This window comes from Spermophilus citellus (genome assembly GCF_964194105.1).
Source record: "Spermophilus citellus genome assembly, chromosome: 14".
In the NCBI taxonomy this organism is placed as follows: Eukaryota; Metazoa; Chordata; class Mammalia; order Rodentia; family Sciuridae; genus Spermophilus; species Spermophilus citellus.
The window spans coordinates 94,880,043-94,900,778 of NC_138194.1; the positions used below are offsets into that span (position 1 = coordinate 94,880,043).

Genomic DNA, 20,736 nt, shown 5'->3' on the forward strand with positions numbered 1-20,736 from the left:
TTCTTTCTTTCTTTCTTTCTTTCTTTCTTTCTTTCTTTCTTTCTTTCTTTCTTTCTTTCTTTCTTCCATCTATCTATCATCTGTCTTCTCTTAGAAAGGGTGGCACTGGGGGCTAGGTTTGTGGCTCAGGGGTAGAGCGCTCGCCTAGCATGCACGAGGCACTGGGTTTGATCTTCAGCACCATATAAATGTAAAATAAAGAAATTGTGTCCACCTAAAACTTTAGAATAAATATTTTTTTTTAAAAAAAAGTAAGGGTGGCACTAACTGATGTATATTGGAGACCTTATTAATTCCAATTTGTGTAAACAGAATCAATACAATTTATCGAGGCTCTTTGGCCTTTTCAGGCCACTACCATCTTTAGGGGTTTGAGCCTAAGAACCTGCCAGCTGAAGTTTGATTGCAGGTAAGTTTCCAAGGTAGGCACTGAATTTCCAGAACTGAACTCTGGTCATAGATACATAAACTGTCAGGAGGTCTTGACCTTGGCTGCTTGATTTAAGAACTTAAAACAGATTCTGCACAATTCTATTACAGATGATCAGTTTGGGGTCTGGATACCAGAATTTAAAAACTGTTTGGTGATTTCAGTGTGCAGCCAAGTCTCAGAACCAATGCTGTGCAGGGAAGAGACCTGAGCACCCCCGTGCTGTCCCACCACACTTATTGCCTCTGAGGTGATTTGTTGGATTTGGGGGACTAATAGTGTATAAGGTTTCAATGTATATTGGTCTCCTCCCAAATAATTGCTCCTTTGATCTGTACCTCTGAACTCTGTGCATAGGAAGCTGCTCTCACAAAGTTAGTAAATCACAAGGGTTAAGCAAGGAAAGATCTTTTCTTTGGCTTACCCAGGGATTCCTCCAGATTCGAGCTTGTTTGCAATGTCCACATCCCAAGACCAGACGTCGAACTGCCATTTCCTCAGGCCCAACACGCCACATAGCACTGAGCCCGAATGGATTCCTATCCGCATGTCAACGTCATGCTTCGTCCTTGACCGCACATACCTGTTTACATGGGTGAAGGGGAGACATACTCTTAATGTCAAAGTGAGCATCCTGGGTCCCTGGTGGCAATCCCAAGTTTTTCCTACTCCATAAATTCATCCCATGCCCATTCAAGTGTCACCTCTCCCATGAAGCTATTTTGGGTTCTTTGGTAATTGGAAAGGTTCTCTTCGTCCCCTGAACATGATTAACCTTTGATTTACAATTTTAAGTGCTTTTATAACCTCTCAAACCTACTCTGCAATCTCTGTTTCAGGGAATGGTTCCTGCATCTTTTCTTCCTCATGGTAAATACACCTGGAGTAGATCATTGTTCTGCCCTTTATTACACATTCCATTTTTAAACAAAACTTTTATGGTTTTCTTCTTGGTAGTTCTTCTGTGAATGTTCTTATTTAGAACAAGTTGCCTCAGACTGGGATCCCTGCCTCATCCCGATCTCTTCCATTCCATAGTTACCAGAGGTGCCTTCTAAACATGAATGTGACCTCATGACTTCATCAATTCCTGTTTTTGAATTTTCCCTGACCTCTACTACCTAGAGCAGTGGTCTCTGAAACTGCTCACATCTGAGGGCCCAACAAGGTCACCCATGAAAATGAAGGAAGAAAAGGTTCAACTTCCATTCACAGCATTCCACCCCCCTGTCCCGCCCCCAAACCTTGCAAAAGCTTTACTAAAATTTGATCATAGGCCCCTGCTGGTGACCTCTGTAGGCATCTTGAGAAAGAGGACTCCATGCTACTGTGGAGGAGTTGATCCAGGCACATGTGGCCTTCTGTTCTTCCAGAGCATTTTAAACAATTTTAGTTTATGGTTAAAAGTTGAAATAAAATGATTAGGAAAACCTTCACAGCCACAGAAAGTGCACTTCAAAATGCTTAAAAGAGATCTAAACTTATGTTATCTTTTTTCTCTGACCAAAAAGATAAACTTTCCAAATTTGCTGACTTCCATGCTAATGAGTTACTATTAATATTCCCTCTAGCAAATATTTGAAAAACAATCACTTGCTTAATTTGTTTCTTCAAACTCAGATGGCAGTTTAAGACTGTGTGAGAAAGTAACCAGTTTCCAACATAAATTGGTGCTCTGAAAAGAGCACTTTAAAAATGGGCATGTTTGGGCTGGGGATGTGGCTCAAGCGGTAGCGCGCTCGCCTGGTATGCGTGCGGCCCGGGTTCGATCCTCAGCACCACATACCAACAAAGATGTTGTGTCTGCCGAGAACTAAAAAAAAAAAATATTAAAAATTCTCTCACTCCTCTCTCACTCTCTCTAAAAAAAAAAAAAAATGGGCATGTTTTCATGTTTATAGGAATTTTGTTGTCAAAGTTGTGATGTTTTATCATCTATCAAAATCTCAGAGCTGCTCAGCTATTAACCTACTGAAAACAATCTTACAAATGAGAGATTTGGCAAAGCTTAAGTTAAGAATATAAAAATGTAATTGTTTGGTAAGGAACTTGTAAGAATAACTGACAGATGTCAAAGGAGAAGAAAATTTTTCAACCAGACTTACATAGCACTTTGGTGTGATTGATTAGTCTCCTGACAGGGATGCATAAATCGTACCCAAGATCTGATATATCTAGATATATCTCTATATCTATCTATCTATCTATCTATCTATCTATCTATCTATCTATTTATCTATCTATCTGTTCCTGAGAGCTTTTAAAGCTATATGTAAAAATAAATTGAAGTTGTAACCTGACCTTTACTGTACTGTATCACAAACTACACATAGTTCCCAAATTTTGATAATGATTTTGTAACTTTATGAACACTATAAAAGTGATATGCATTCAGTATGACAAAGTGGAACCCACACTTTGGATTCTGAATTTTGATCTTTTCCTGGACTAACCATATGTGATATGATCATTTCTTGCAAATGGGCAGCAGTTCAAGCAGCCACTCCCTGTCACACACAGAATCAGGAGGGTAAGCACAGAGCTCTCTACAGTGTACTATGTTGCAAAGTTGTAGTGTTTGATAGGTCAGGTGTACTCTATTATCTTGATAGTTATATTTTCCATTAACTTGGTAGTTATGCATTCTATTAATGATATTTTCAATTTACAACGGGTTTACTGATATATAATCCCATCACAAGTGGAGGAGTGTCGGATAAAAATTTAAAAAATAAATTATGTTCACTTAACACATTGCTCTCACTAAAAAAATGGGGAAAGCAGAAAGATTTTTGTATTTGCATTAAATTGAAAGTATTAAGTCCTTATGATGCATTAAAATCTATATTTCATATATTATATATTATATTCATATACTTAAAATATAGACCATTTTATAAATATATAAATATAATATATATAATATAATATATAAAATACAATATAAAATATAATACAATATAAAAATACAATCAATAAATTATTACACAGCACATCTTCGTGTAGTTTTCTTAATAAAGATAGGGGTTCAAAATATTTGGACACCATTGGTCTATAAAATTTGAAAATTGCCAGTGGCCCCCAACGTGCTTCATGATCCATCCCATGCCTCTATCATTGCTCTCGATATCATGCACATATTGCACTCCAGCCATCCAAACCTCCACACACTGCCTGAGCTCTGGGTTCTTCTCCACTCTCTGGGCCTTGATGTGCCTTTAGTCTGAAATGTTCTTTGTTTATTCAATGGAATGAAGCTCCTACTCATGTTTTAGTAAAACCTGGCTATAACCTTTGCCAAGCACTTACCCTGACCCCCAGGTCTGGAGTATGTGCCTTTCCCAGTTCTCTCATTGTATCCTCAGTGAACAATTCCAGGAGCTGCTTTATAGTCTTCTGTTCCCTCTAAACTGAAAATGGAGACTTTTGACTCCTCATATGCTCCTCCTAACACTGCACTAATTATGACTCTTGCTAAGACTCATTAAATGCTTTTTTTTTTTTTTTTTTTTTTTTTGCTTTAGTTTTTGATGGTACTGGGAATTGAATCCAGGGCCTCACCCATGCTAGGCAAATGGTTTGTTGCTGAACTACATCCCCTTCTCTCATAAATACTTATCGAGTGGGTGGATGGATGGGTGTCCAACAGTCTTTATTCATGTCCCCATATCCAAGCTCTTTGATAAAATGTATAAGTCCCTTGAAGGCAATATTTCAGTATGTTATGGTTTCAATGTGAGATGTCCCCCAAAAGTTCATGAGTGAGAGAATGCAAGAAGGTTTAGAGGAGAAATGGTTGAGTTATGGGAGCCTAAACCCAATCAGTGTATTGATCCCCTGATGGAATTAACTGAGCGGTATCTGAAGGCAGTTTGGGTGGGACTGGAAGAGGCTGGTCATTGGGAGCATGCCTTTCAGGCATATATTTTGATTTTGTCAAGTGGAGTCTCTGCTTCCTGCTCATCATGTGAGCTGTTGCCCTCTTCTACACTCTTCTGCCATGATGTTCTGCATCACCTTGAGCCCTGAAGAATAGAGCCAGCCATCTAGACTAAGACCTCTGAAACTGTGAGCCCCTAAATAAACTTTTCCTCCTCTAAAGTTGTTTTTGTTTGGCCACAGCAGTGAGAAAGTTGACTCCCAACATAGTATGCACTGTATTGGTATCTCTCACAACTTGCAACAACATGCCTTTTTTATAGTAGGGCTTAAAAAAAGGACCCTTTTGTACCCTTAAAAAAATTAAGCAAAGAAAAAAAATGAATCATTCTATGTGCTAAACTGAATCTTTGCATTCTTTCTTCCTAGTAAGTTGTAAAATAATGCAAAGTTATTTAAACAAGAAAGTAAAGTTGAAGTGGGCTGAGAAGGGAGAAATACTGAAATAAATTATTGGAATGGCAAGCCATGAACATTAGAAAGAGTGATCATAGCTAAAAGATGTGATGAGAAAGGAAGTTCTGAGTTTCTGGGCCATTGTTTTAACTTTATCTTAAGTTAAAAAAAGGATATTTACCCATTAACAATGAAAACAGCAGGGGAATTTGAAAAAAAAATTAAGGAGGCAAGAGAAGAAACAGCACCCAGCACTTGAGAGATGCCTGCGAGTTTCTGATGCTCACCTAAGGATGTTCTGTGAAGTAGATGGCTGAGAGTGGTCACTGCACTGTCCATCAACTACATCCTGCATTATAGTATCAAATTTTATAGCAGGATTGCACTTTCCTGAATATTTGATGCCATTTTTCACCCATGAAATGTGAGTATAAGTGTTGTGAGTCATTTCTAGACAGAAGCTTTAAGAGCCTGATCTGCCACCCTTCCCCCACCCTTCCCCAATCTGTCATCAGTGATGGAGCTTTTAGATGCAGCTTTGTTAACCCAGATCTGACTATCCCCCCCCCCCCCCCACCAACCCATAATGGACATGAAATATGAGTGACAATATATTCACTATTTTGAGCCACTGAGATTTTCAGAAACATTTTTTACTTCAGCATAAATAGAAGTATCCATAGGAATGAAATCTTCAATGTAAATCTACATCTTTTTTATCACCTGGTTGTCACCATTTTGTGGTAATATCATGTACCATAATGTCAGATTACTGAGATTTTGCCTTAGTCTCTCGCTGGCTGCGTGACCTTAAGGAGGTTGTTTTACTCTGTATGCTACATTTTTTTTTTGCATCTATAAGATGTTAATAATAACAATGTTGTCAAAATTGCATGAATGGATATATGTAGGAAGTTTAGAACAGTGCCTGGCGGAGACTGAGGATGACTTGGATGTCTATTATATATGAAGAGATTGCACTTACAAACTTAAATAGATTTTCTTGAGGCCTGGGAAGCAGGATTCTAGGCCTAAACTGGCACTGTTTAAACCTAACACTCTACATCTGTAGGGTGCCTGGCTTGAGATCCTGAGAAAATGGCTTAATCTGACCCTGAGCTTCATCGATTGTATAAGAAGGCTCTACCTGATTGCCTCACTACAAGAGCTGTCGTGAGCCCCAAAGGAGATAATGGATGTTAAAGAGCTTTGCCAACTAATTGTCAGGGACTGTTCTACAGCACACTGTGCTAATATCATTAGGTAATTAACACTATACAGGGAATGCATTGGAGCATCTTAATGAAAAGATATTTATTTTTTATTTTCTTCTGTAAAATGAAAATCATAATGAAAAGACAGAAATGTCTTTACTGCACTGCTTTCTTTCTTTTTTTAAATCTGAGATTTGACTTAAATAAAAAAATAAGATTAAAATTATGTAGAAGCAATGAATAGTGTACAGACATGATTCAGCTTTGGAAAGGCTACCCATGGTTGCTAAGAAAACCATAAAGCGTGTTTCTAGATCAGTTCTTGAAGGGAACATTCTTGAAACCAAAATGGAAGTAAATCTGCTCTGAGTGACAAGTCTTGTTCAATTCTTGCAAGGAAGAGCCCCAGGGAGGTTTTGCTGTGCCCATTGGGCCACAGACAAAGAGAAGATGACCATGGATCACCAGCATTGAAAACATCTGCCTTCTCCTTCTTCTCTGTCTTCTGCTCTTTACTTTGAAGTAACGGACAAAGTTCAATAGCTCTCTTGTTTCATAGCCTTGAGGCTGTCCCAAGATGAAGCTGAGACCATAGGAAATGGCCAGGTGTCTTTGGACCTGCTAGTTGGGCAGAGGGATGACCCTCCAATCCTTCTCCTCCAAGAGGAACAGCCCCTCTCTATTTCTAATGGCTGTCTTCCACTTGAGATTTTTTAAAAATAAAAATACTTTTCAATGTTATAATATTATTTGGCACATCTGGGAACAAACTATGCAATTATTAATAAGCAAAATTATTTCTTTTAATTGACCTATTAAGGAGGAATGCTGTAATTATATGGAAAAAGAAAAGAACTTTAGAATTTTTCTTTCAACTTAAATGCTTCAAATGGCCAAAAAAAAAAAAATACTAACAAAGAAACAATTAAACAATCTATAGAAATTGCTGGATGAATGTCCAGAAGCATCTTCCAAGAGTAGTCATTGATCTGTAAATTGAACTTTTCCACTGTTAAACAATGAATGAGTAACAAGTCTAACTTCAGCAGAATAAGAGTCTGGTAGTGTGGGATCAAGAGTGTCCAACTCCTCAGCTTCAAAATCAGAGCCCAGAGTTCTAGTGCTGACCCTTCCACTTGCTGGCTGTGGGAGCCAGAGAAGATCAGAGTAGGTATTTCCCTGACTCCACCAAGAGTGATAGAATCTGTATTATGTCGGGCCTGGAACTGAAGTTGAGCTTCTCATTTTCTAGTTCTGGGCCTTAAGCCAGTTGTCCTAGGCTCAGACCCTCTGTTTTCTCAGGTTTAATAGGGAAGAGGTCTTTTCCTTTACAGGGTTGTTCAGAATGGTTCATAAAACCGTGCACGGAAAGCACTTAGCTTGATGCATATTGAACCCTCAAAAATAGTAGCTATGACTGATTTCTGTTAGCAGTAATGACTTTGAATTACATAGCCTGGATCAGGCCAATGAAAAGTTATGAACTGATGGCTCTACCTACACTTTCCTGCTAAAACCGTGCCCACATTCATTTTATCTACGTCATAATAGCTTCAACCAATCTGCTTAAGATGTCAACTGGGCAGTTGTCAGGAATAAAGTGGTTCAAAAAGAATGAGCTAACTCATAATGTAGTAGCAATTCATTGTTCTTCAGTCCACTGGCAGAAATCAGGCCTTTGAACATTCCAGAGAAAAGGAAAGGCAAGAGAGTGAATTTGGGAGTTCAACTCTGTTTGCAGGATGTTTTGAGCAGAAGTGGGACCTTCACAATAACCCTTTGTATCTTTGTCAGCCCCATTTTACAAGTGAGGATACTGAGTCACAAGAAGTACATTGCTTTAGGTGGAATAGCTGGAATTTCACCCCATGAGTGTGAGTCTAACCAAAAAGTCCATTTCTACTTACCCTACATGGCTTCTTCTGAAAAGAAGTAAAAAAGAACAGGGATGACTAGGATCCAAGCTGGCTAAGACCCGTATATGGATAACACAGTCTTTACAGCTTAATCTCAAACGCCAGCTTATTTTAGGCTCCTTCTATAGACTACCTGAGTTTGCTGCAGGCTTTTTAGGAGTCACAGAGGCTGTCAGCGGTGGCCTCCCAGCCAGATGGCACCATCCACCCTGATCCGCTCTGTGGCCTCTGTTGCACTTCCACATCAGAGTCGGCCTTACAAAAAAAACCAGGCTCATCTGCTTCTTCACAAGTTGAAAGCCACCAAGTCTTTCTTACTCTAACAGAGAAGTCACAATTTCACAAAGGCTTCAGGGTCTCGTTTTCACAGCCATGGTGAATTGGAAAAGTAGACGCCTGTGTCCTATATTTCCATTTTACAGCCAAGGAAACGGATTCTGAGGGAATGAAGCTCTGCTTATTATCCTCTCTGAGGGGGGCCTTGCACCTTCATAATCTTGTCTCTTCCTCACAATCCCCCTGTCTACATATGCAGCTCACCCACCCACGCACTCAACAAAAGACCTCTGTAGTCATAAGCTGAGAACCAAATAGACAAGCCATCTTGTATATTCATGGAGCTTACACTGGATGCTTTATTCTCATTTTACAGCCAAGGAAGCTGGAACTTTGAGAGGTTAAATCACTTGTCCAAGGTCACACAAGTAAGGGGGCTCTGTGTGTGCTCATGATGCCAGACCCTAAGCCAGACCCTAAGCTTCTGGGTGAAGACAGTAACAGGGCAGGAGGCATTTCTACCCCCAAACAGGTGTAACCAGTGAGAGAAGTGAAAGCAAGGTCCAGCCCCCCCATCCCTTGGTGCTCTTGAGGTGCATATGGCCCCAAATCTTGGAGGAACAGAAGGACTGAGTGGGGACAGCCATGCACCAAGTCAGCCTTTCCTTGTTGAACCTGGTCAAGGAACTGGGATGTTTTGGATATTTAACAACAATTTATCTCTTGAAATGGCAGTGGGGTGGCTTGGGCAGTAGTGTGAGCATGTGAGGGCTTTTGCTTGCTATCAATAAAAATGAGCATGATTTTATGATAAAAATGTAGATGTTAACTTAGAACTACATGAGGGATGTAACTTGAAAAATTATTTTAATGAGTTGGAACAAAAAATTTGCATATCATTGTCTCAAAGAACCAGAATCAGACTCTTCCATTAGATAGTTTGGACTCAATGTTATGGAGAGTGCATATCACAATCTACAATCTGTGCTCCACACATGAATCTCGTGGCTCTTCTGCAAAGAGACCTCCCAGTTTAAACAAGACTCCCCAGGCAATGCCGGTATTTCACATCTTAACTGGGAATTCTATTTCATCCTAATCTTCATCTTGGCCTCTTACTAGTTCCTAGAATGACCAGGTACACAATGGTTCCTGGATCACATACAGAGTGTGGGGGTCCTGGGCAAAGATTTACGTATGCATTTTTTTTCTGTACTCCTGATTTTATTTATAATAATTGTTTTTTAAAACTGGTTGTTCACAACATTACAAAGCTCTTGACATATCATATTTCATACATTAGATTGAAGTGGGTTATGAACTCCCAATTTTACCCCAAATGCAGTTTGCAGAATCACGTCGGTTACACATCCACAATTTTACAATTTTACATGCATTGTTAATCTAACACACGTGTGAACATACGCAAGATAATGTAGGTTGCCATGGGCTATGTCCAGGCCAGCTTTAGGCACATGGATGCAGAAGGAGCTAGAATATGGCTCTAATTGTCAACAAGCATTCCTTATATATAATAGGGTTTGTCTCTGAGTGCTGATGTGGCCTCCTCCCCACCCCACAGAAAAGTGAGTGCAAGCTCAGGCGGTGGTGAGTATTGTGCTGCTAAATATCCTCACACCTGTCTTTCTAGATAAGAAAGATTTGCATGTATGTCTACGACTATGGTGAAAACACGCCCTTCCTGCCTGATTTCAAGCCTCCAACTTGACATCCACAGGTTTGCAAAAATTCTTGGAAGTTTTATAATTGGCTCATGTGAACCGAAAAGAGCTGGCCTCAGTCCATCCAACATTTTTTAAAGCTTAGAGCGTGTCTCTCTCTGCGTGGGCAGCAGAGACCATGGCCATGCACCTGAGTCTGTGAGTGGAACAGAGGTGGACAGCACAGGCCCCGCCCACTTCCTGTGTCCATTGCCTGGCTCCTCTCTGCCCTGCTTGTTTCTGGTGGGGCTGTGAGCTAAAGTCACATCAAGTTTCATATTCAAACGTAGCCCTTGTGGACTGGCCTCCCATGTAATTACTCCCATATTTCAGAGGAGGAAACTGAGATACAACCTGTGAAGGATTTGTGGAACTAGAATGTGAACCAAGTTCTCCTAAGTTCTGAATCCTAAGAGCGTCCTTTGTCACATGACCTCTCAACAGAGACATCACTGAGTTAGTGTGAGGTCGAGGTCTCATGAGAAGAGTGAGGAGCAGACAGAGTGTTCCAGGTACAGGGGGAGGAGCCTTAGAGTGAAAGTCCACACAAGTTCAAGTTCATTAATGGAATCCAGTTCCATCAAAGGTGGGGCTCTTGGCTTTTAAAAGAAAAGACAATCCCAGTCATGCTGGAGTCCTCTACTCACAAACCTCCAAAAGTCCCCATATAACCAATGAAGTGAAAATGATTTTGACAGCTGCCCAAACTCATCTCCATGTGCTCTAACCCTGCACTTTTGTAGACATTGCCTGAGGGAGGGAAGAACTGTTATGGTTAATTTTATGTGTCAACTTGGCTAGGCCATGATATCCAGCTATTTGGTTAAATACTAGTCTAGATTTTGCTGTGATGCTAGGAGCCACAAGCAAATATACGATGTATGGCACCTTTGGTTGTAAAGTGACGCCAGCTAGCCACTGAGATATGATTATGTTAAGATTTACATTCATATGGAAATTGGACTCCCGCTGTTCACCTTGGCCTGCTACCGTACTCATGTTAGGGGACTCATGGAGAGTTCCCATTGGTTGGGGAAGGATAGTAGGAGGGAATTCTGGGGGAGGTCTGGGGGACCCCCGGTTCCGGGGAACGCGCAGTTCTGGCAGACGCCCGCGTGGGAGGACCGGGTTTGGCTTGCCGGAGCCTACGGAGTATTGGCGGCTTTTTCAAAATAAAGTTTTGTTCCTGCTTGAGTGGCTTGTGATTCTGTGCCAGCCAAGACTGCGGCACTGTGAAGGTATTTTTTAGGTGAGATGAACATTTAAATCTGATATGAAAGAGATTATCCTCCACAGTGTGAGTGAGCCTCACCCAATCACTTGAGGACCTACAGATGAAAAAGTACTGGTGCCCTCCAGGGAAGATGGAATTCTGACTACAGATTATTTTGGGTTTGGGCTGCAACTTCCACTTGTCCCTGGTTCTCTGGCTTGTACCTTTTGAACTTTGTAGTATCACCAATCACAAGAACTGATTTCTTAAAATAGATTTACCTCTACAGGCAGGCCTCACTTAATGATGGGGATATGTTCTGAGGAATGCACCATTACGCAACTTCATTACCATGTGAATGTCCTACGGTGTGATTGGCTATGCCACTAGGTGATACGATCTTAGGGGTCCAAGTTTTAGAGGTGTTTCTTTGATGACCAACAACTTGTCATTATGACTATTTACACACACACACACACCCTGCTTATTCTGTTGCTTGAGAACACTAACACATCCTCCTGCACATCCATTTTTTCCTTTTTGAAATAACATTTTCTTTTTCATTGATGTCATCTATACATGATTAATTCTGAAAATTTAGAAAAGAATAAAGAGAATTAAAAACCATCCATTTATTTAATCACAAAGCTCGATGCCTTTCTTCCTTTGTACAAAAATAGATTAAAAAAAAAAACAAGCTTGCCCTAAATGTATGGGTATGTATTCTACCATGTATGTGTCTTTAAATTCACAACCACGTCCTTGTACCATTGAATGTGAACTCTGATGTCTGCTGGTAACCTATTTTTTTTTAAGACATGCCAGAATTTTATCTAACCATTTCCTTATCTTAGGACATTTTATAGAATCAGAGGAGCAAGGCAGGGCCTGTGTCTACCACTTACAAGCTGCGTGTCATTGATCATAAGTTTATTTTTCTAATCCTATCAGAGTTCCTGTTTCATATGAAAACTGAGAAAAAAATGATAGTTTTTTTCCTCCCAAACTTGATAATATTAAGTGAAGTATGCCAGGAACATTATCTGGCATAGTCCTCCATAATGTGACCATTCAATGAACATGAACTTTATTGCCTCTTATTAATAAATAGTCTGAAAACTGCTTTGATGGCTGCATCTTTAAGGAGTTCAAACTTATGAATGCTGTATTTGGGGACATTTTGGAACAGGATGAGAAAGGGAGCTATAGAGGGAAAGAGAGAGAAAGGTAAACAGAGACAAGAGAGACAGAAGAAAGAGAAGGAGAGGAAGGGAAGGAAGGGAGAGGGAGAGAAAAAGAAAGAATAAGTACAAGCAAGAGAGAGAGGGGGAAAGGAAGGGGCCAAGAGGCGGGCAAGAGATTTCTGGCCTCAGGCCAGGAAAGCAAGACCATGCCCTCTCTGGTCCCTGTCCTGCCACTGTGCTGGCCAGGGCAACTGACCCACGGGGCTTAGGGCCTTAGTTCTAATTAACTGCTGGGGAAAAGCCAGTCCCTACTTGGCATTCAGGTGTCGTCGCTGTGCCTTTTTAGAAATTGCACTGGAAAGACTCAGCTCCATAATTTTCATTTAGATTCATTAAGGACACAATTTTCATTTAGATTCATCCAGGACACTTTTTATACATCATTAATAAAGATATTGCATACAACAGAGCAGAGTGCCAGCTCTGGCATCTTCTCAGCTATCAAGACTCCCCAAAATAGACCCCGGGTGTGTGAAGAGAGGCCACCTGGAGTCACTTTTCAAGCCTCTCTTAATTAATTTGATTTATGAAAAGACATGCATGAGATGGCATTAAATCCTTCATTAGAAAGAAAGTTACATGCACTCTCCTTTTTGTCTTTCATTTAGCTAATATCATGTTTCTAAAATCAAGTATTTTTAGTGGAATGAATTTTCTCTGCAGTTCTTTTGATTGGGGCTTATTATCTTGTTATTCTTGGATGTTTACTGACTTTCTGCTCTGTCAATATCAGTTCTGATAATTTCTTAGGGTTGCATGTGGAGCTTCTAAGCTGTACATGGATCCTTTGGGTATTGATTGATGGGTATTGATTTCCAGCATTAGGAGCAATTGCATAAATCCAGAGCTAGGAGGAGGACTACTATAATGGTTAAGACACAGGGCTTCAGTTCCAGATTGGCAGCTCTCATGCTGCCCCTGACTAGTTGTGCAATTATAAGCAATTACAAGACCTCTGAAAGTTCTTGTTTCCTCACAGGTAAATTCTTTCTAGAGTTTCTATTAGTCAGGATGCACCTGTATAGCTGTCTTGGATATGGATAGCCAACACACATTTTTTTTTCTTTTTTTTTATTGGTTGTTCAAAACATTACAAAGCTTTTGACATATCATATTTCATACATAAGCTTCGAGTGAGTTATGAACTCACATTTTTACCCCAAACACAGATTGCAAAATCATATCAGTTACACATCCACATTTTTACATAATGCCATACTAGTAACTGTTGTATTCTGCTACCTTTCCTATCCTATACTATCCCCCCTCCCCTCCCCTCCCATCTTCTCTCTCTACCCCATCTACTGTAATTTATTTCTCTCCTTGTTTATTTTCCCATTCCCCTCACAGCCTCTTATATGTAATTTTGTATAACAATGAGGATCTCCCTCCATTTCCATGCAATTCCCCTTTTCTCTCCCTTTCCCTCCCCCTTCATGTCTCTGTTTAATGTTAGTCTTTTCTTCCTGCTCTTCCTCCCTGCTCTATTCTTAGCTGCTCTCATTATATCAAAGAAGACATTTGGTATTTGTTTTTTTAGGGATTGGCTAGCTTCACTAAGCATAATCTGCTCTAGTGCCATCCATTTCCCTGCGAATTCCATGATTTTGTCATTTTTTAGTGCTGCGTAATACTCCATGGTGTATAGATGCCACATTTTTTAATCCATTCATCCATTGAAGGGCATCTGGGTTGTTTCGGTTGTTTCCACAGTCTAGCTATTGTGAATTGTGCTGCTATGAACATTGATGTGGCAGTATCCCTGTAGTACGCTCTTTTAAGGTCTTCAGGGAATAGGCCGAGAAGGGCAATAGCTGGGTCAAATGGTGGTTCCATTCCCAGCTTTCCCAGGAATCTCCATACTGCTTTCCAAAGTGGACGAACCAATTTGCAGTACCACCAGCAATGTACAAGAGTACCCTTTTCCCCACATCCTCTCCAGCATTTGTTGTTGTTTGACTTCATAATGGCTGCCAATCTTACTGGAGTGAGATGGTATCTTAGGGTGGTTTTGATTTGCATTTCTCTGACTGCTAGCGATGGTGAGCATTTTTTCATGTACTTGTTGATTGATTGTATGTCCTCCTCTGAGAAGTGTCTGTTCAGGTCCTTGGCCCATTTGTTGATTGGGTTATTTGTTATCTTGTTGTCTAATTTTTTGAGTTCTTTGTATACTCTGGATATTAGGGCTCTATCTGAAGTGTGAGGAGTAAAAATTTGTTCCCATGATGTAGGCTCCCTATTTACCTCTCTTATTGTTTCTCTTGCTGAGAAAAAACTTTTTAGTTTAAGTAAGTCCCATTTGTTGATTCTTGTTATTAACTCTTGTGCTATGGGTGTCCTATTAAGGAATTTGGAGCCCGACCTTACAATATGTAGATTGGGGCCAACTTTTTCTTCTATCAGACGCAGAGTCTCTGATTTGATATCAAGGTCTTTGATCCATTTTGAGTTAACTTTTGTGCATGGTGAGAGGAGAGGATTTAGTTTCATTTTGTTGCATATGGATTTCCAGTTTTCCCAACACCATTTGTTGAAGATGCTATCCTTCCTCCATTGCATGCTTTTAGCCCCTTTATCAAATATAAGATAGTTGTAACTTTGTGGATTAGTCTCTGTGTCCTGTATTCTGTACCATTGGTCCACCCGCCAGTTTTGGTACCAGTACCATGCTGTTTTTGTTACTATTGCTCTGTAATATAGTTTGAAGTCTGGTATCGCAATACCGCCTGATTCACTCTTCCTGCTTAGTATTGCTTTTGCTATTCTGGGTCTTTTATTTTTCCATATTAATTTCATGATTGCTTTATCTATTTCTACAAGAAGTGCCATTGGGATTTTGATTGGCATTGCATTAAACCTATAGAGAACTTTTGGTAATATCGCCATTTTGATGATGTTAGTTCTGCCTATCCATGAACAGGGTATATTTTTCCATCTTCTAAGATCTTCTTCTACTTCTCTCTTTAGGGTTCTGTAGTTTTCATTGTATAAGTCTTTCACCTCTTTTGTTAGGTTGATTCCCAAGTATTTTATTTTTTTTGGAGGATATTGTGAATGGAATGTTTTTCCTCATTTCCATTTCAGAAGTTTTTTCGCTGATATACAGGAATGCCTTTGATTTAGGTGTGTTGATTTTATATCCTGCCACTTTGCTGAATTCATTTATTAGTTCTAGCAGGTTTTTTTGTAGACCCCTTTAGGTCTTCTAGGTATAGAATCATGTCATCTGCAAATAGTGATAATTTAAGTTCTTCTTTTCCAATTTTTATGCCTTTAATTTCTTTCGTCTGTCTAATTGCTCTGGCCAGTGTTTCGAGAACTATATTGAATAGCAGTGGTGATAGAGGGCATCCCTGTCTTGTTCCAGATTTTAGAGGGAATGCCTTCAATTTTTCTCCGTTTAGGACGATGCTAGCCTGAGGTTTAGCATAGATAGCTTTTACAATGTTGAGGTAAGTTCCTGTTATCCCTAGTTTTTCCAATGTTTTGAACATAAAGGGATGCTGTACTTTGTCGAATGCTTTTTCTGCGTCTATTGAGATGATCATATGGTTCTTATCTTTAAGTCTATTGATGTGGTGGATAACATTTATTGATTTCCGTATACTGAACCATCCTTGCATCCCAGGGATGAATCCTACTTGATCATGGTGCACAATTTTTTTAATGTGCCTTTGTATCCGATTCGCCAGTATTTTATTGAGAATTTTTGCATCTAGGTTCATCAGAGGTATTGGTCTGTAGTTTTCTTTCTTTGAGGCGTCTTTGTCTGGTTTCGGAATAAGGGTTATGTTGGCCTCATAGAATGAGTTTGGAAGGGCTCCCTCTTTTTCTATTTCCTGAAATAACTTGAAAAGTATTGGTATTAATTCTTCTTTAAAGGTTTTGTAAAACTTCGCTGTATACCCATCCGGTCCTGGGCTTTTCTTGGTTGGTAGTCTTTTGATTGCTTCTTCTATTTCATCCATTGATATTGGTCTGTTCAAATTGTGTGTATCCTCCTGACTCAGTCTGGGCAAATCATATGTCTTAAGAAATTTATCGATGTCTTCACTATCCTCTATTTTATAGGAAAATAGTGTTCAAAATAATTTCTAATTGTCTTCTGTATTTCTGTAGCATCTGTTGTGATATTGCCTTTTTCATCCCGTATGTTAGTGATTTGAGTTCTCTCTCTTCTTCTCTTTGTTAGCATGGCTAAGGGTCTGTCAATCTTATTTATTTTTTCGAAGAACCAACTTTTAGTTTTGTTAATTTTTTCAATAGTTTCTTTTGTTTCAATTTTGTTGATTTCTGCTCTGATTTTAATTATTTCTTGCCTTCTGCTGCATTTGTTGTTGTTTTGTTCTTCCTTTTCTAGGGCTTTGAGATGAAGTGTGAGCTCATTTATTTGTTGGTTTTTCTTTTTTTGAGGAATGACCTCCAGGTGATGAATTTCCCTCTTAAAACTGCTTTCATTGTGTCCCATAGATTCCGATATGTTGTGTCTGTATTTTCATTTATCTCTAAGAATTTTTTGATTTCCTCCTTTATGTCTTCTGTAACCCTTTGATCATTTAGTAACATATTGTTCATTTTCCATGTGATATAGGATTTTCCCTTCCTTCTTTTATTATTAATTTCCAGCTTCATTCCACTATGACCGGATAAAGTGCATGGTATTATCTCCACCCCTTTATATTTACTAAGGGTTGCCCTATGGCATAATATATGGTCTATTTTTGAGAAGGATCCATGTGCTGCTGAGAAAAACGTATATCTACTTGAAGATGGTTGATATATTCTATATATGTCAGTTAAGTCTAGGATATTAATTGTGATATTGAGTTCTATAGTTTCTTTATTCAACTTTTGTTTGGAGGATCTGTCCAATGGTGAGAGAGGTGTGATGAAGTCACCCATAATTATTGTGTTGTGGTCTATTTGATTCTTGAACTTGAGGAGAATTTGTTTTATGAACGTCGCAGCACCATTATTTGGTGCATAAATATTGATAATTGTTATATCTTGTTGGTGAATGGTTCCTTTTAACAGTATATAATGTCCTTCCTTATCCTTTTGGATTAATTTAGTCTTGAAGTCGATTTTATTCAATATGAGGATGGCCACCCCTGCTTGCTTGCGAGGACCGTGTGCGTGGTATATTTTTTCCCAACCTTTCATCTTCAGCCTGTGTACGTCTTTTCCAGTCAGATGTGTCCTGGAGGCAGCATATTGTTGGATTTGTTTTTTAAATCCATGTTACCAGCCTATGTCGCTTTATTGGAGAGTTTAAACCATTAACGTTTAGAGTTACTATTGATGTATGTTTTGTACTTCCAGCCATGTTTGATTATTTATCTCTCTCTCTTTTTTTAATTTAGTTTGTTTCTCCATGGTTAGGCTTTCCCCCCACCATCTGTCCTTACTGAGGTACTTCCCACTGTTGGCTTTGGTTATTGTTATTCATTTCTTCCTCGTGTAGTGTTTTGCTCAAGATGCTTTGCAATGCTGGTTTTCTGGCTGCAAATTCTTTTAGCTTTTGTTTATCATGAAAGATTTTGCTGGATACAGAATTCTTGGTTGGCATCCATTGTCATTCAGTGTTTGAAATACGTTGTTCCAGGAGCTTCTCGCTTTCAGCGTCTCTAATGAAAAATCCGTTGTTAACCTTATTGGTTTACCCCTGAATGTAATCTGCCTCTTTTCTCTTGTAGCTTTTAATATTTTCTCTTTGTTCTGTATATTGGATATCTTCATAACAATGTGTCTTGGCGTTGGTCTACTGTGATTTTGTATGCTCGGTGTCCTGTATACATCTACAATTTGTATATCTGTTTCCTTTTTTATTTCTGGGAAGTTTTCTGTAATTATTTCTTTTAGCAGGTTACTCATTCCCTTGGTTTGAATCTCTATCCCTTCCTCTATCCCGATGACTCTTAAATTTGTTTTTTTTATGTTATCACATATCTCTTGGATGTTTCTCTCGTGATTTTTAACCAGCCTATCTGAGTTGGCTAGACTCTTTTCAAGATGATATATTTTGTCTTCATTATCTGACGTTCTGGCTTCTACTTGCTCCGCTCTATTAGTGATACTCTCATTTGAGTTTTTAATTTGGTTTATAATTTCCTTCATTTCTAAGATTATTGTTTGATTCTTTTTTATAATCTCTATCTCCTGATAAAGATGCTTAACTTCTTCTTTTATCTGTTTATGTAATTCATTCTCAATGTGTTCTTTCGCTGCTTGAATTTGCTGTCTTGTATCCTCTTTAAGGTTCTGTTTCATCTGTCTAAGGTGTTCCTTGAGTTCGTTATATGACCATTTTTCTGATGACTCTATATCCTCCTGAATATTTAGGCTGCCCTGCATTGTTTGCACTCCTTTTCTTCCTTGCTTTTTCATGCTGCTCATGTTGTTTCTTGTTCTGTTTGACTGCTGAGTTACTGTTTACTCCTATAAATTTATTTGATGCTTGGGAGGAAAGGTATTAGAAAGGAAGGGAGGAAGTCACTAAAGAGAATGAGAGTAAGCAGGTAGAATTCAAGGAAGGGGGAATAAGAAAATTGAAAAGAAATGTAAAGACAGAAGAAAAGAAGGAAAGAGAAAAAATAGAAAATTAAAAAGAATTTAAGGAAAAATAATAATAATAGAAATGAAAAATGAAATTAAAAAATGGAATAAAATAAAATAAAATAAAATGGATTAAAAAAACATTTAAAAAGACAGCAAAAAAAAAAAATTTATAAATGCAGTCCTAGAGTTCGATTAACTGTTCTTCCAGTAGATGGAGCTATGCCCACCGGGCCAAGTTTCTCCTTTCAGTAGGCGGGAGTCAATCTCTGTGCAGCAGTTCTTCCTCCCGGACTGGGCGGGTCTCCACTCCTGCTGTTCGCCGTGTGGGTGGGGCGTTTCGCAGAGCCCGTCGGGGGTCGTTTGCAGCGCCGGGATGGCAGGTGGGGGGTGGTCGTCTGGAGCCCCGAACCGCCAGAGGCGGTTCACAGAGCCGGGCCGGCAGGGGCCGGGCAGGCAGCGCCCGCTCCCACACTCACTGCAACGCGTGGGCAGTGGCTGCCTGGTGGTGGCCGGTGGCAGTTCACAGAGCCGGACGGGCGGGGGCCCAGGCAGGCAGTGCCCGCTCCCAAGCTCGCTGCAACGTATGGGCAGCGGCCGGCGGCGGTTCACAGAGCCGGGCCGGCGTGGGCACCGGCAGGCAGCACCCATTCCTAAGTTCGCTGCAACGTGTGGGCGGCTGCTGGCAGCGGTTCACAGAGCCAGGCCGGCGTGGGCCCAGGCAGGCAGCGCCCGCTCCCAAGATCGCTGCAACGTGTGGGCAGCGGCCTGTGGCGGTTCACAGAGCCGGGCCGGCGTGGGCCCAGGCAGGCAGCGCCCGCTCCCAAGATCGTTGCAATGTGTGGGCAGCGGCCGGCGGTGGTTCACAGAGCTGGGCCAGCGGGGGTCCAAGCAGGCAGCTCTTGCTCCTAAGCTTGCTTCAATGTGTGGGCAGAGGCCGGCGGCGGTTCACAGAGCCGGGCCGGCGTGGGCCCAGGCAGGCAGCGCCCGCTCCCAAGCTCACTGCAACGTGTGGGCCGTGGCCGTCCGACAACTGCCAACGGCGGCTTACAACGCCGGGCTGGCGGGGGCCCAGGCAGGCAGCGCCTGCTCCCAGGTTTGCTGCAACATGTGGGCAGTGGCCAGCAGCCAGCGGCGGTTCTCAGAGCCGGGCTGGCGGGGGCCCAGGCGGTCAGCGCCCGCTCCTACGTTCGCTGCAACGTGTGGGCCGTGGCCGCTTGGCGAGGGCTGGTAGCGGTTCCCAGAGCCGGGCTGGCGGCGGCCCAGGCAGGCAGCGCCCGCTCCTATGTTCACTGCCACGTGTGGGCTGCAGCCATTTGGCGGCAGCCGGCGGGACCGTGCCCCTGCTCTGCGTTGCCGAGATTCAGTCGTCTGGGACAAGCTGACACCTCCAATTAAACTTACTAGTTCCAGGCAGGTCTCCTTTCAGCGGAATTTTGCTAGAAGTTTCTCAGCAGGACACATGTAGGTGTATTGATGAGTCTCTCTGATCCCGTTACCGTGGAGGCATTGAAAGTGCCTCCTCGCTGGCCGCCATGTTGGGTCCCCCAACACACATTTTGATTAGAAGCTCTTGGCCGTTCTGTTTAATTCATGTGTTAGTCATACTTATATATCAATATTTTGCCTACCACCCTTGCCCATCTTCTAGAATTGTGAGGATATAAGGAATTAACACATTCACAACATTTAGCTCAGTGCTTGGCAAATAGTAAGTGTTCAACAAACTCAAGCTACTATCATTATTTTAGTAGCACAGAAAAGAAGGCATGATAAAGAAAAAAAATTTCTGTGGCTTAACTAAGTCAAATTTTCCACTAGCCAAACTT

General features: G+C 40.8%; 1 protein-coding gene across 3 annotated transcripts in view; it reads right to left on the bottom strand.

The window, feature by feature from the left end:
* The window catches only part of ADCY8 (adenylate cyclase 8), a gene marked incomplete at its 3' end in the record, with an annotated part of 230,432 nt that overhangs the window by 108,552 nt on the left and 101,144 nt on the right, over nt 1-20,736 (bottom strand). For all 3 annotated transcript variants that reach the window (XM_081265990.1, XM_081265989.1, XM_081265991.1), the window contains exon 6: nt 855-1,013. In XM_081265990.1, coding sequence (XP_081122116.1) covers nt 855-1,013 — 159 coding nt within the window. The remainder of the gene's footprint in view (nt 1-854; nt 1,014-20,736) is intronic.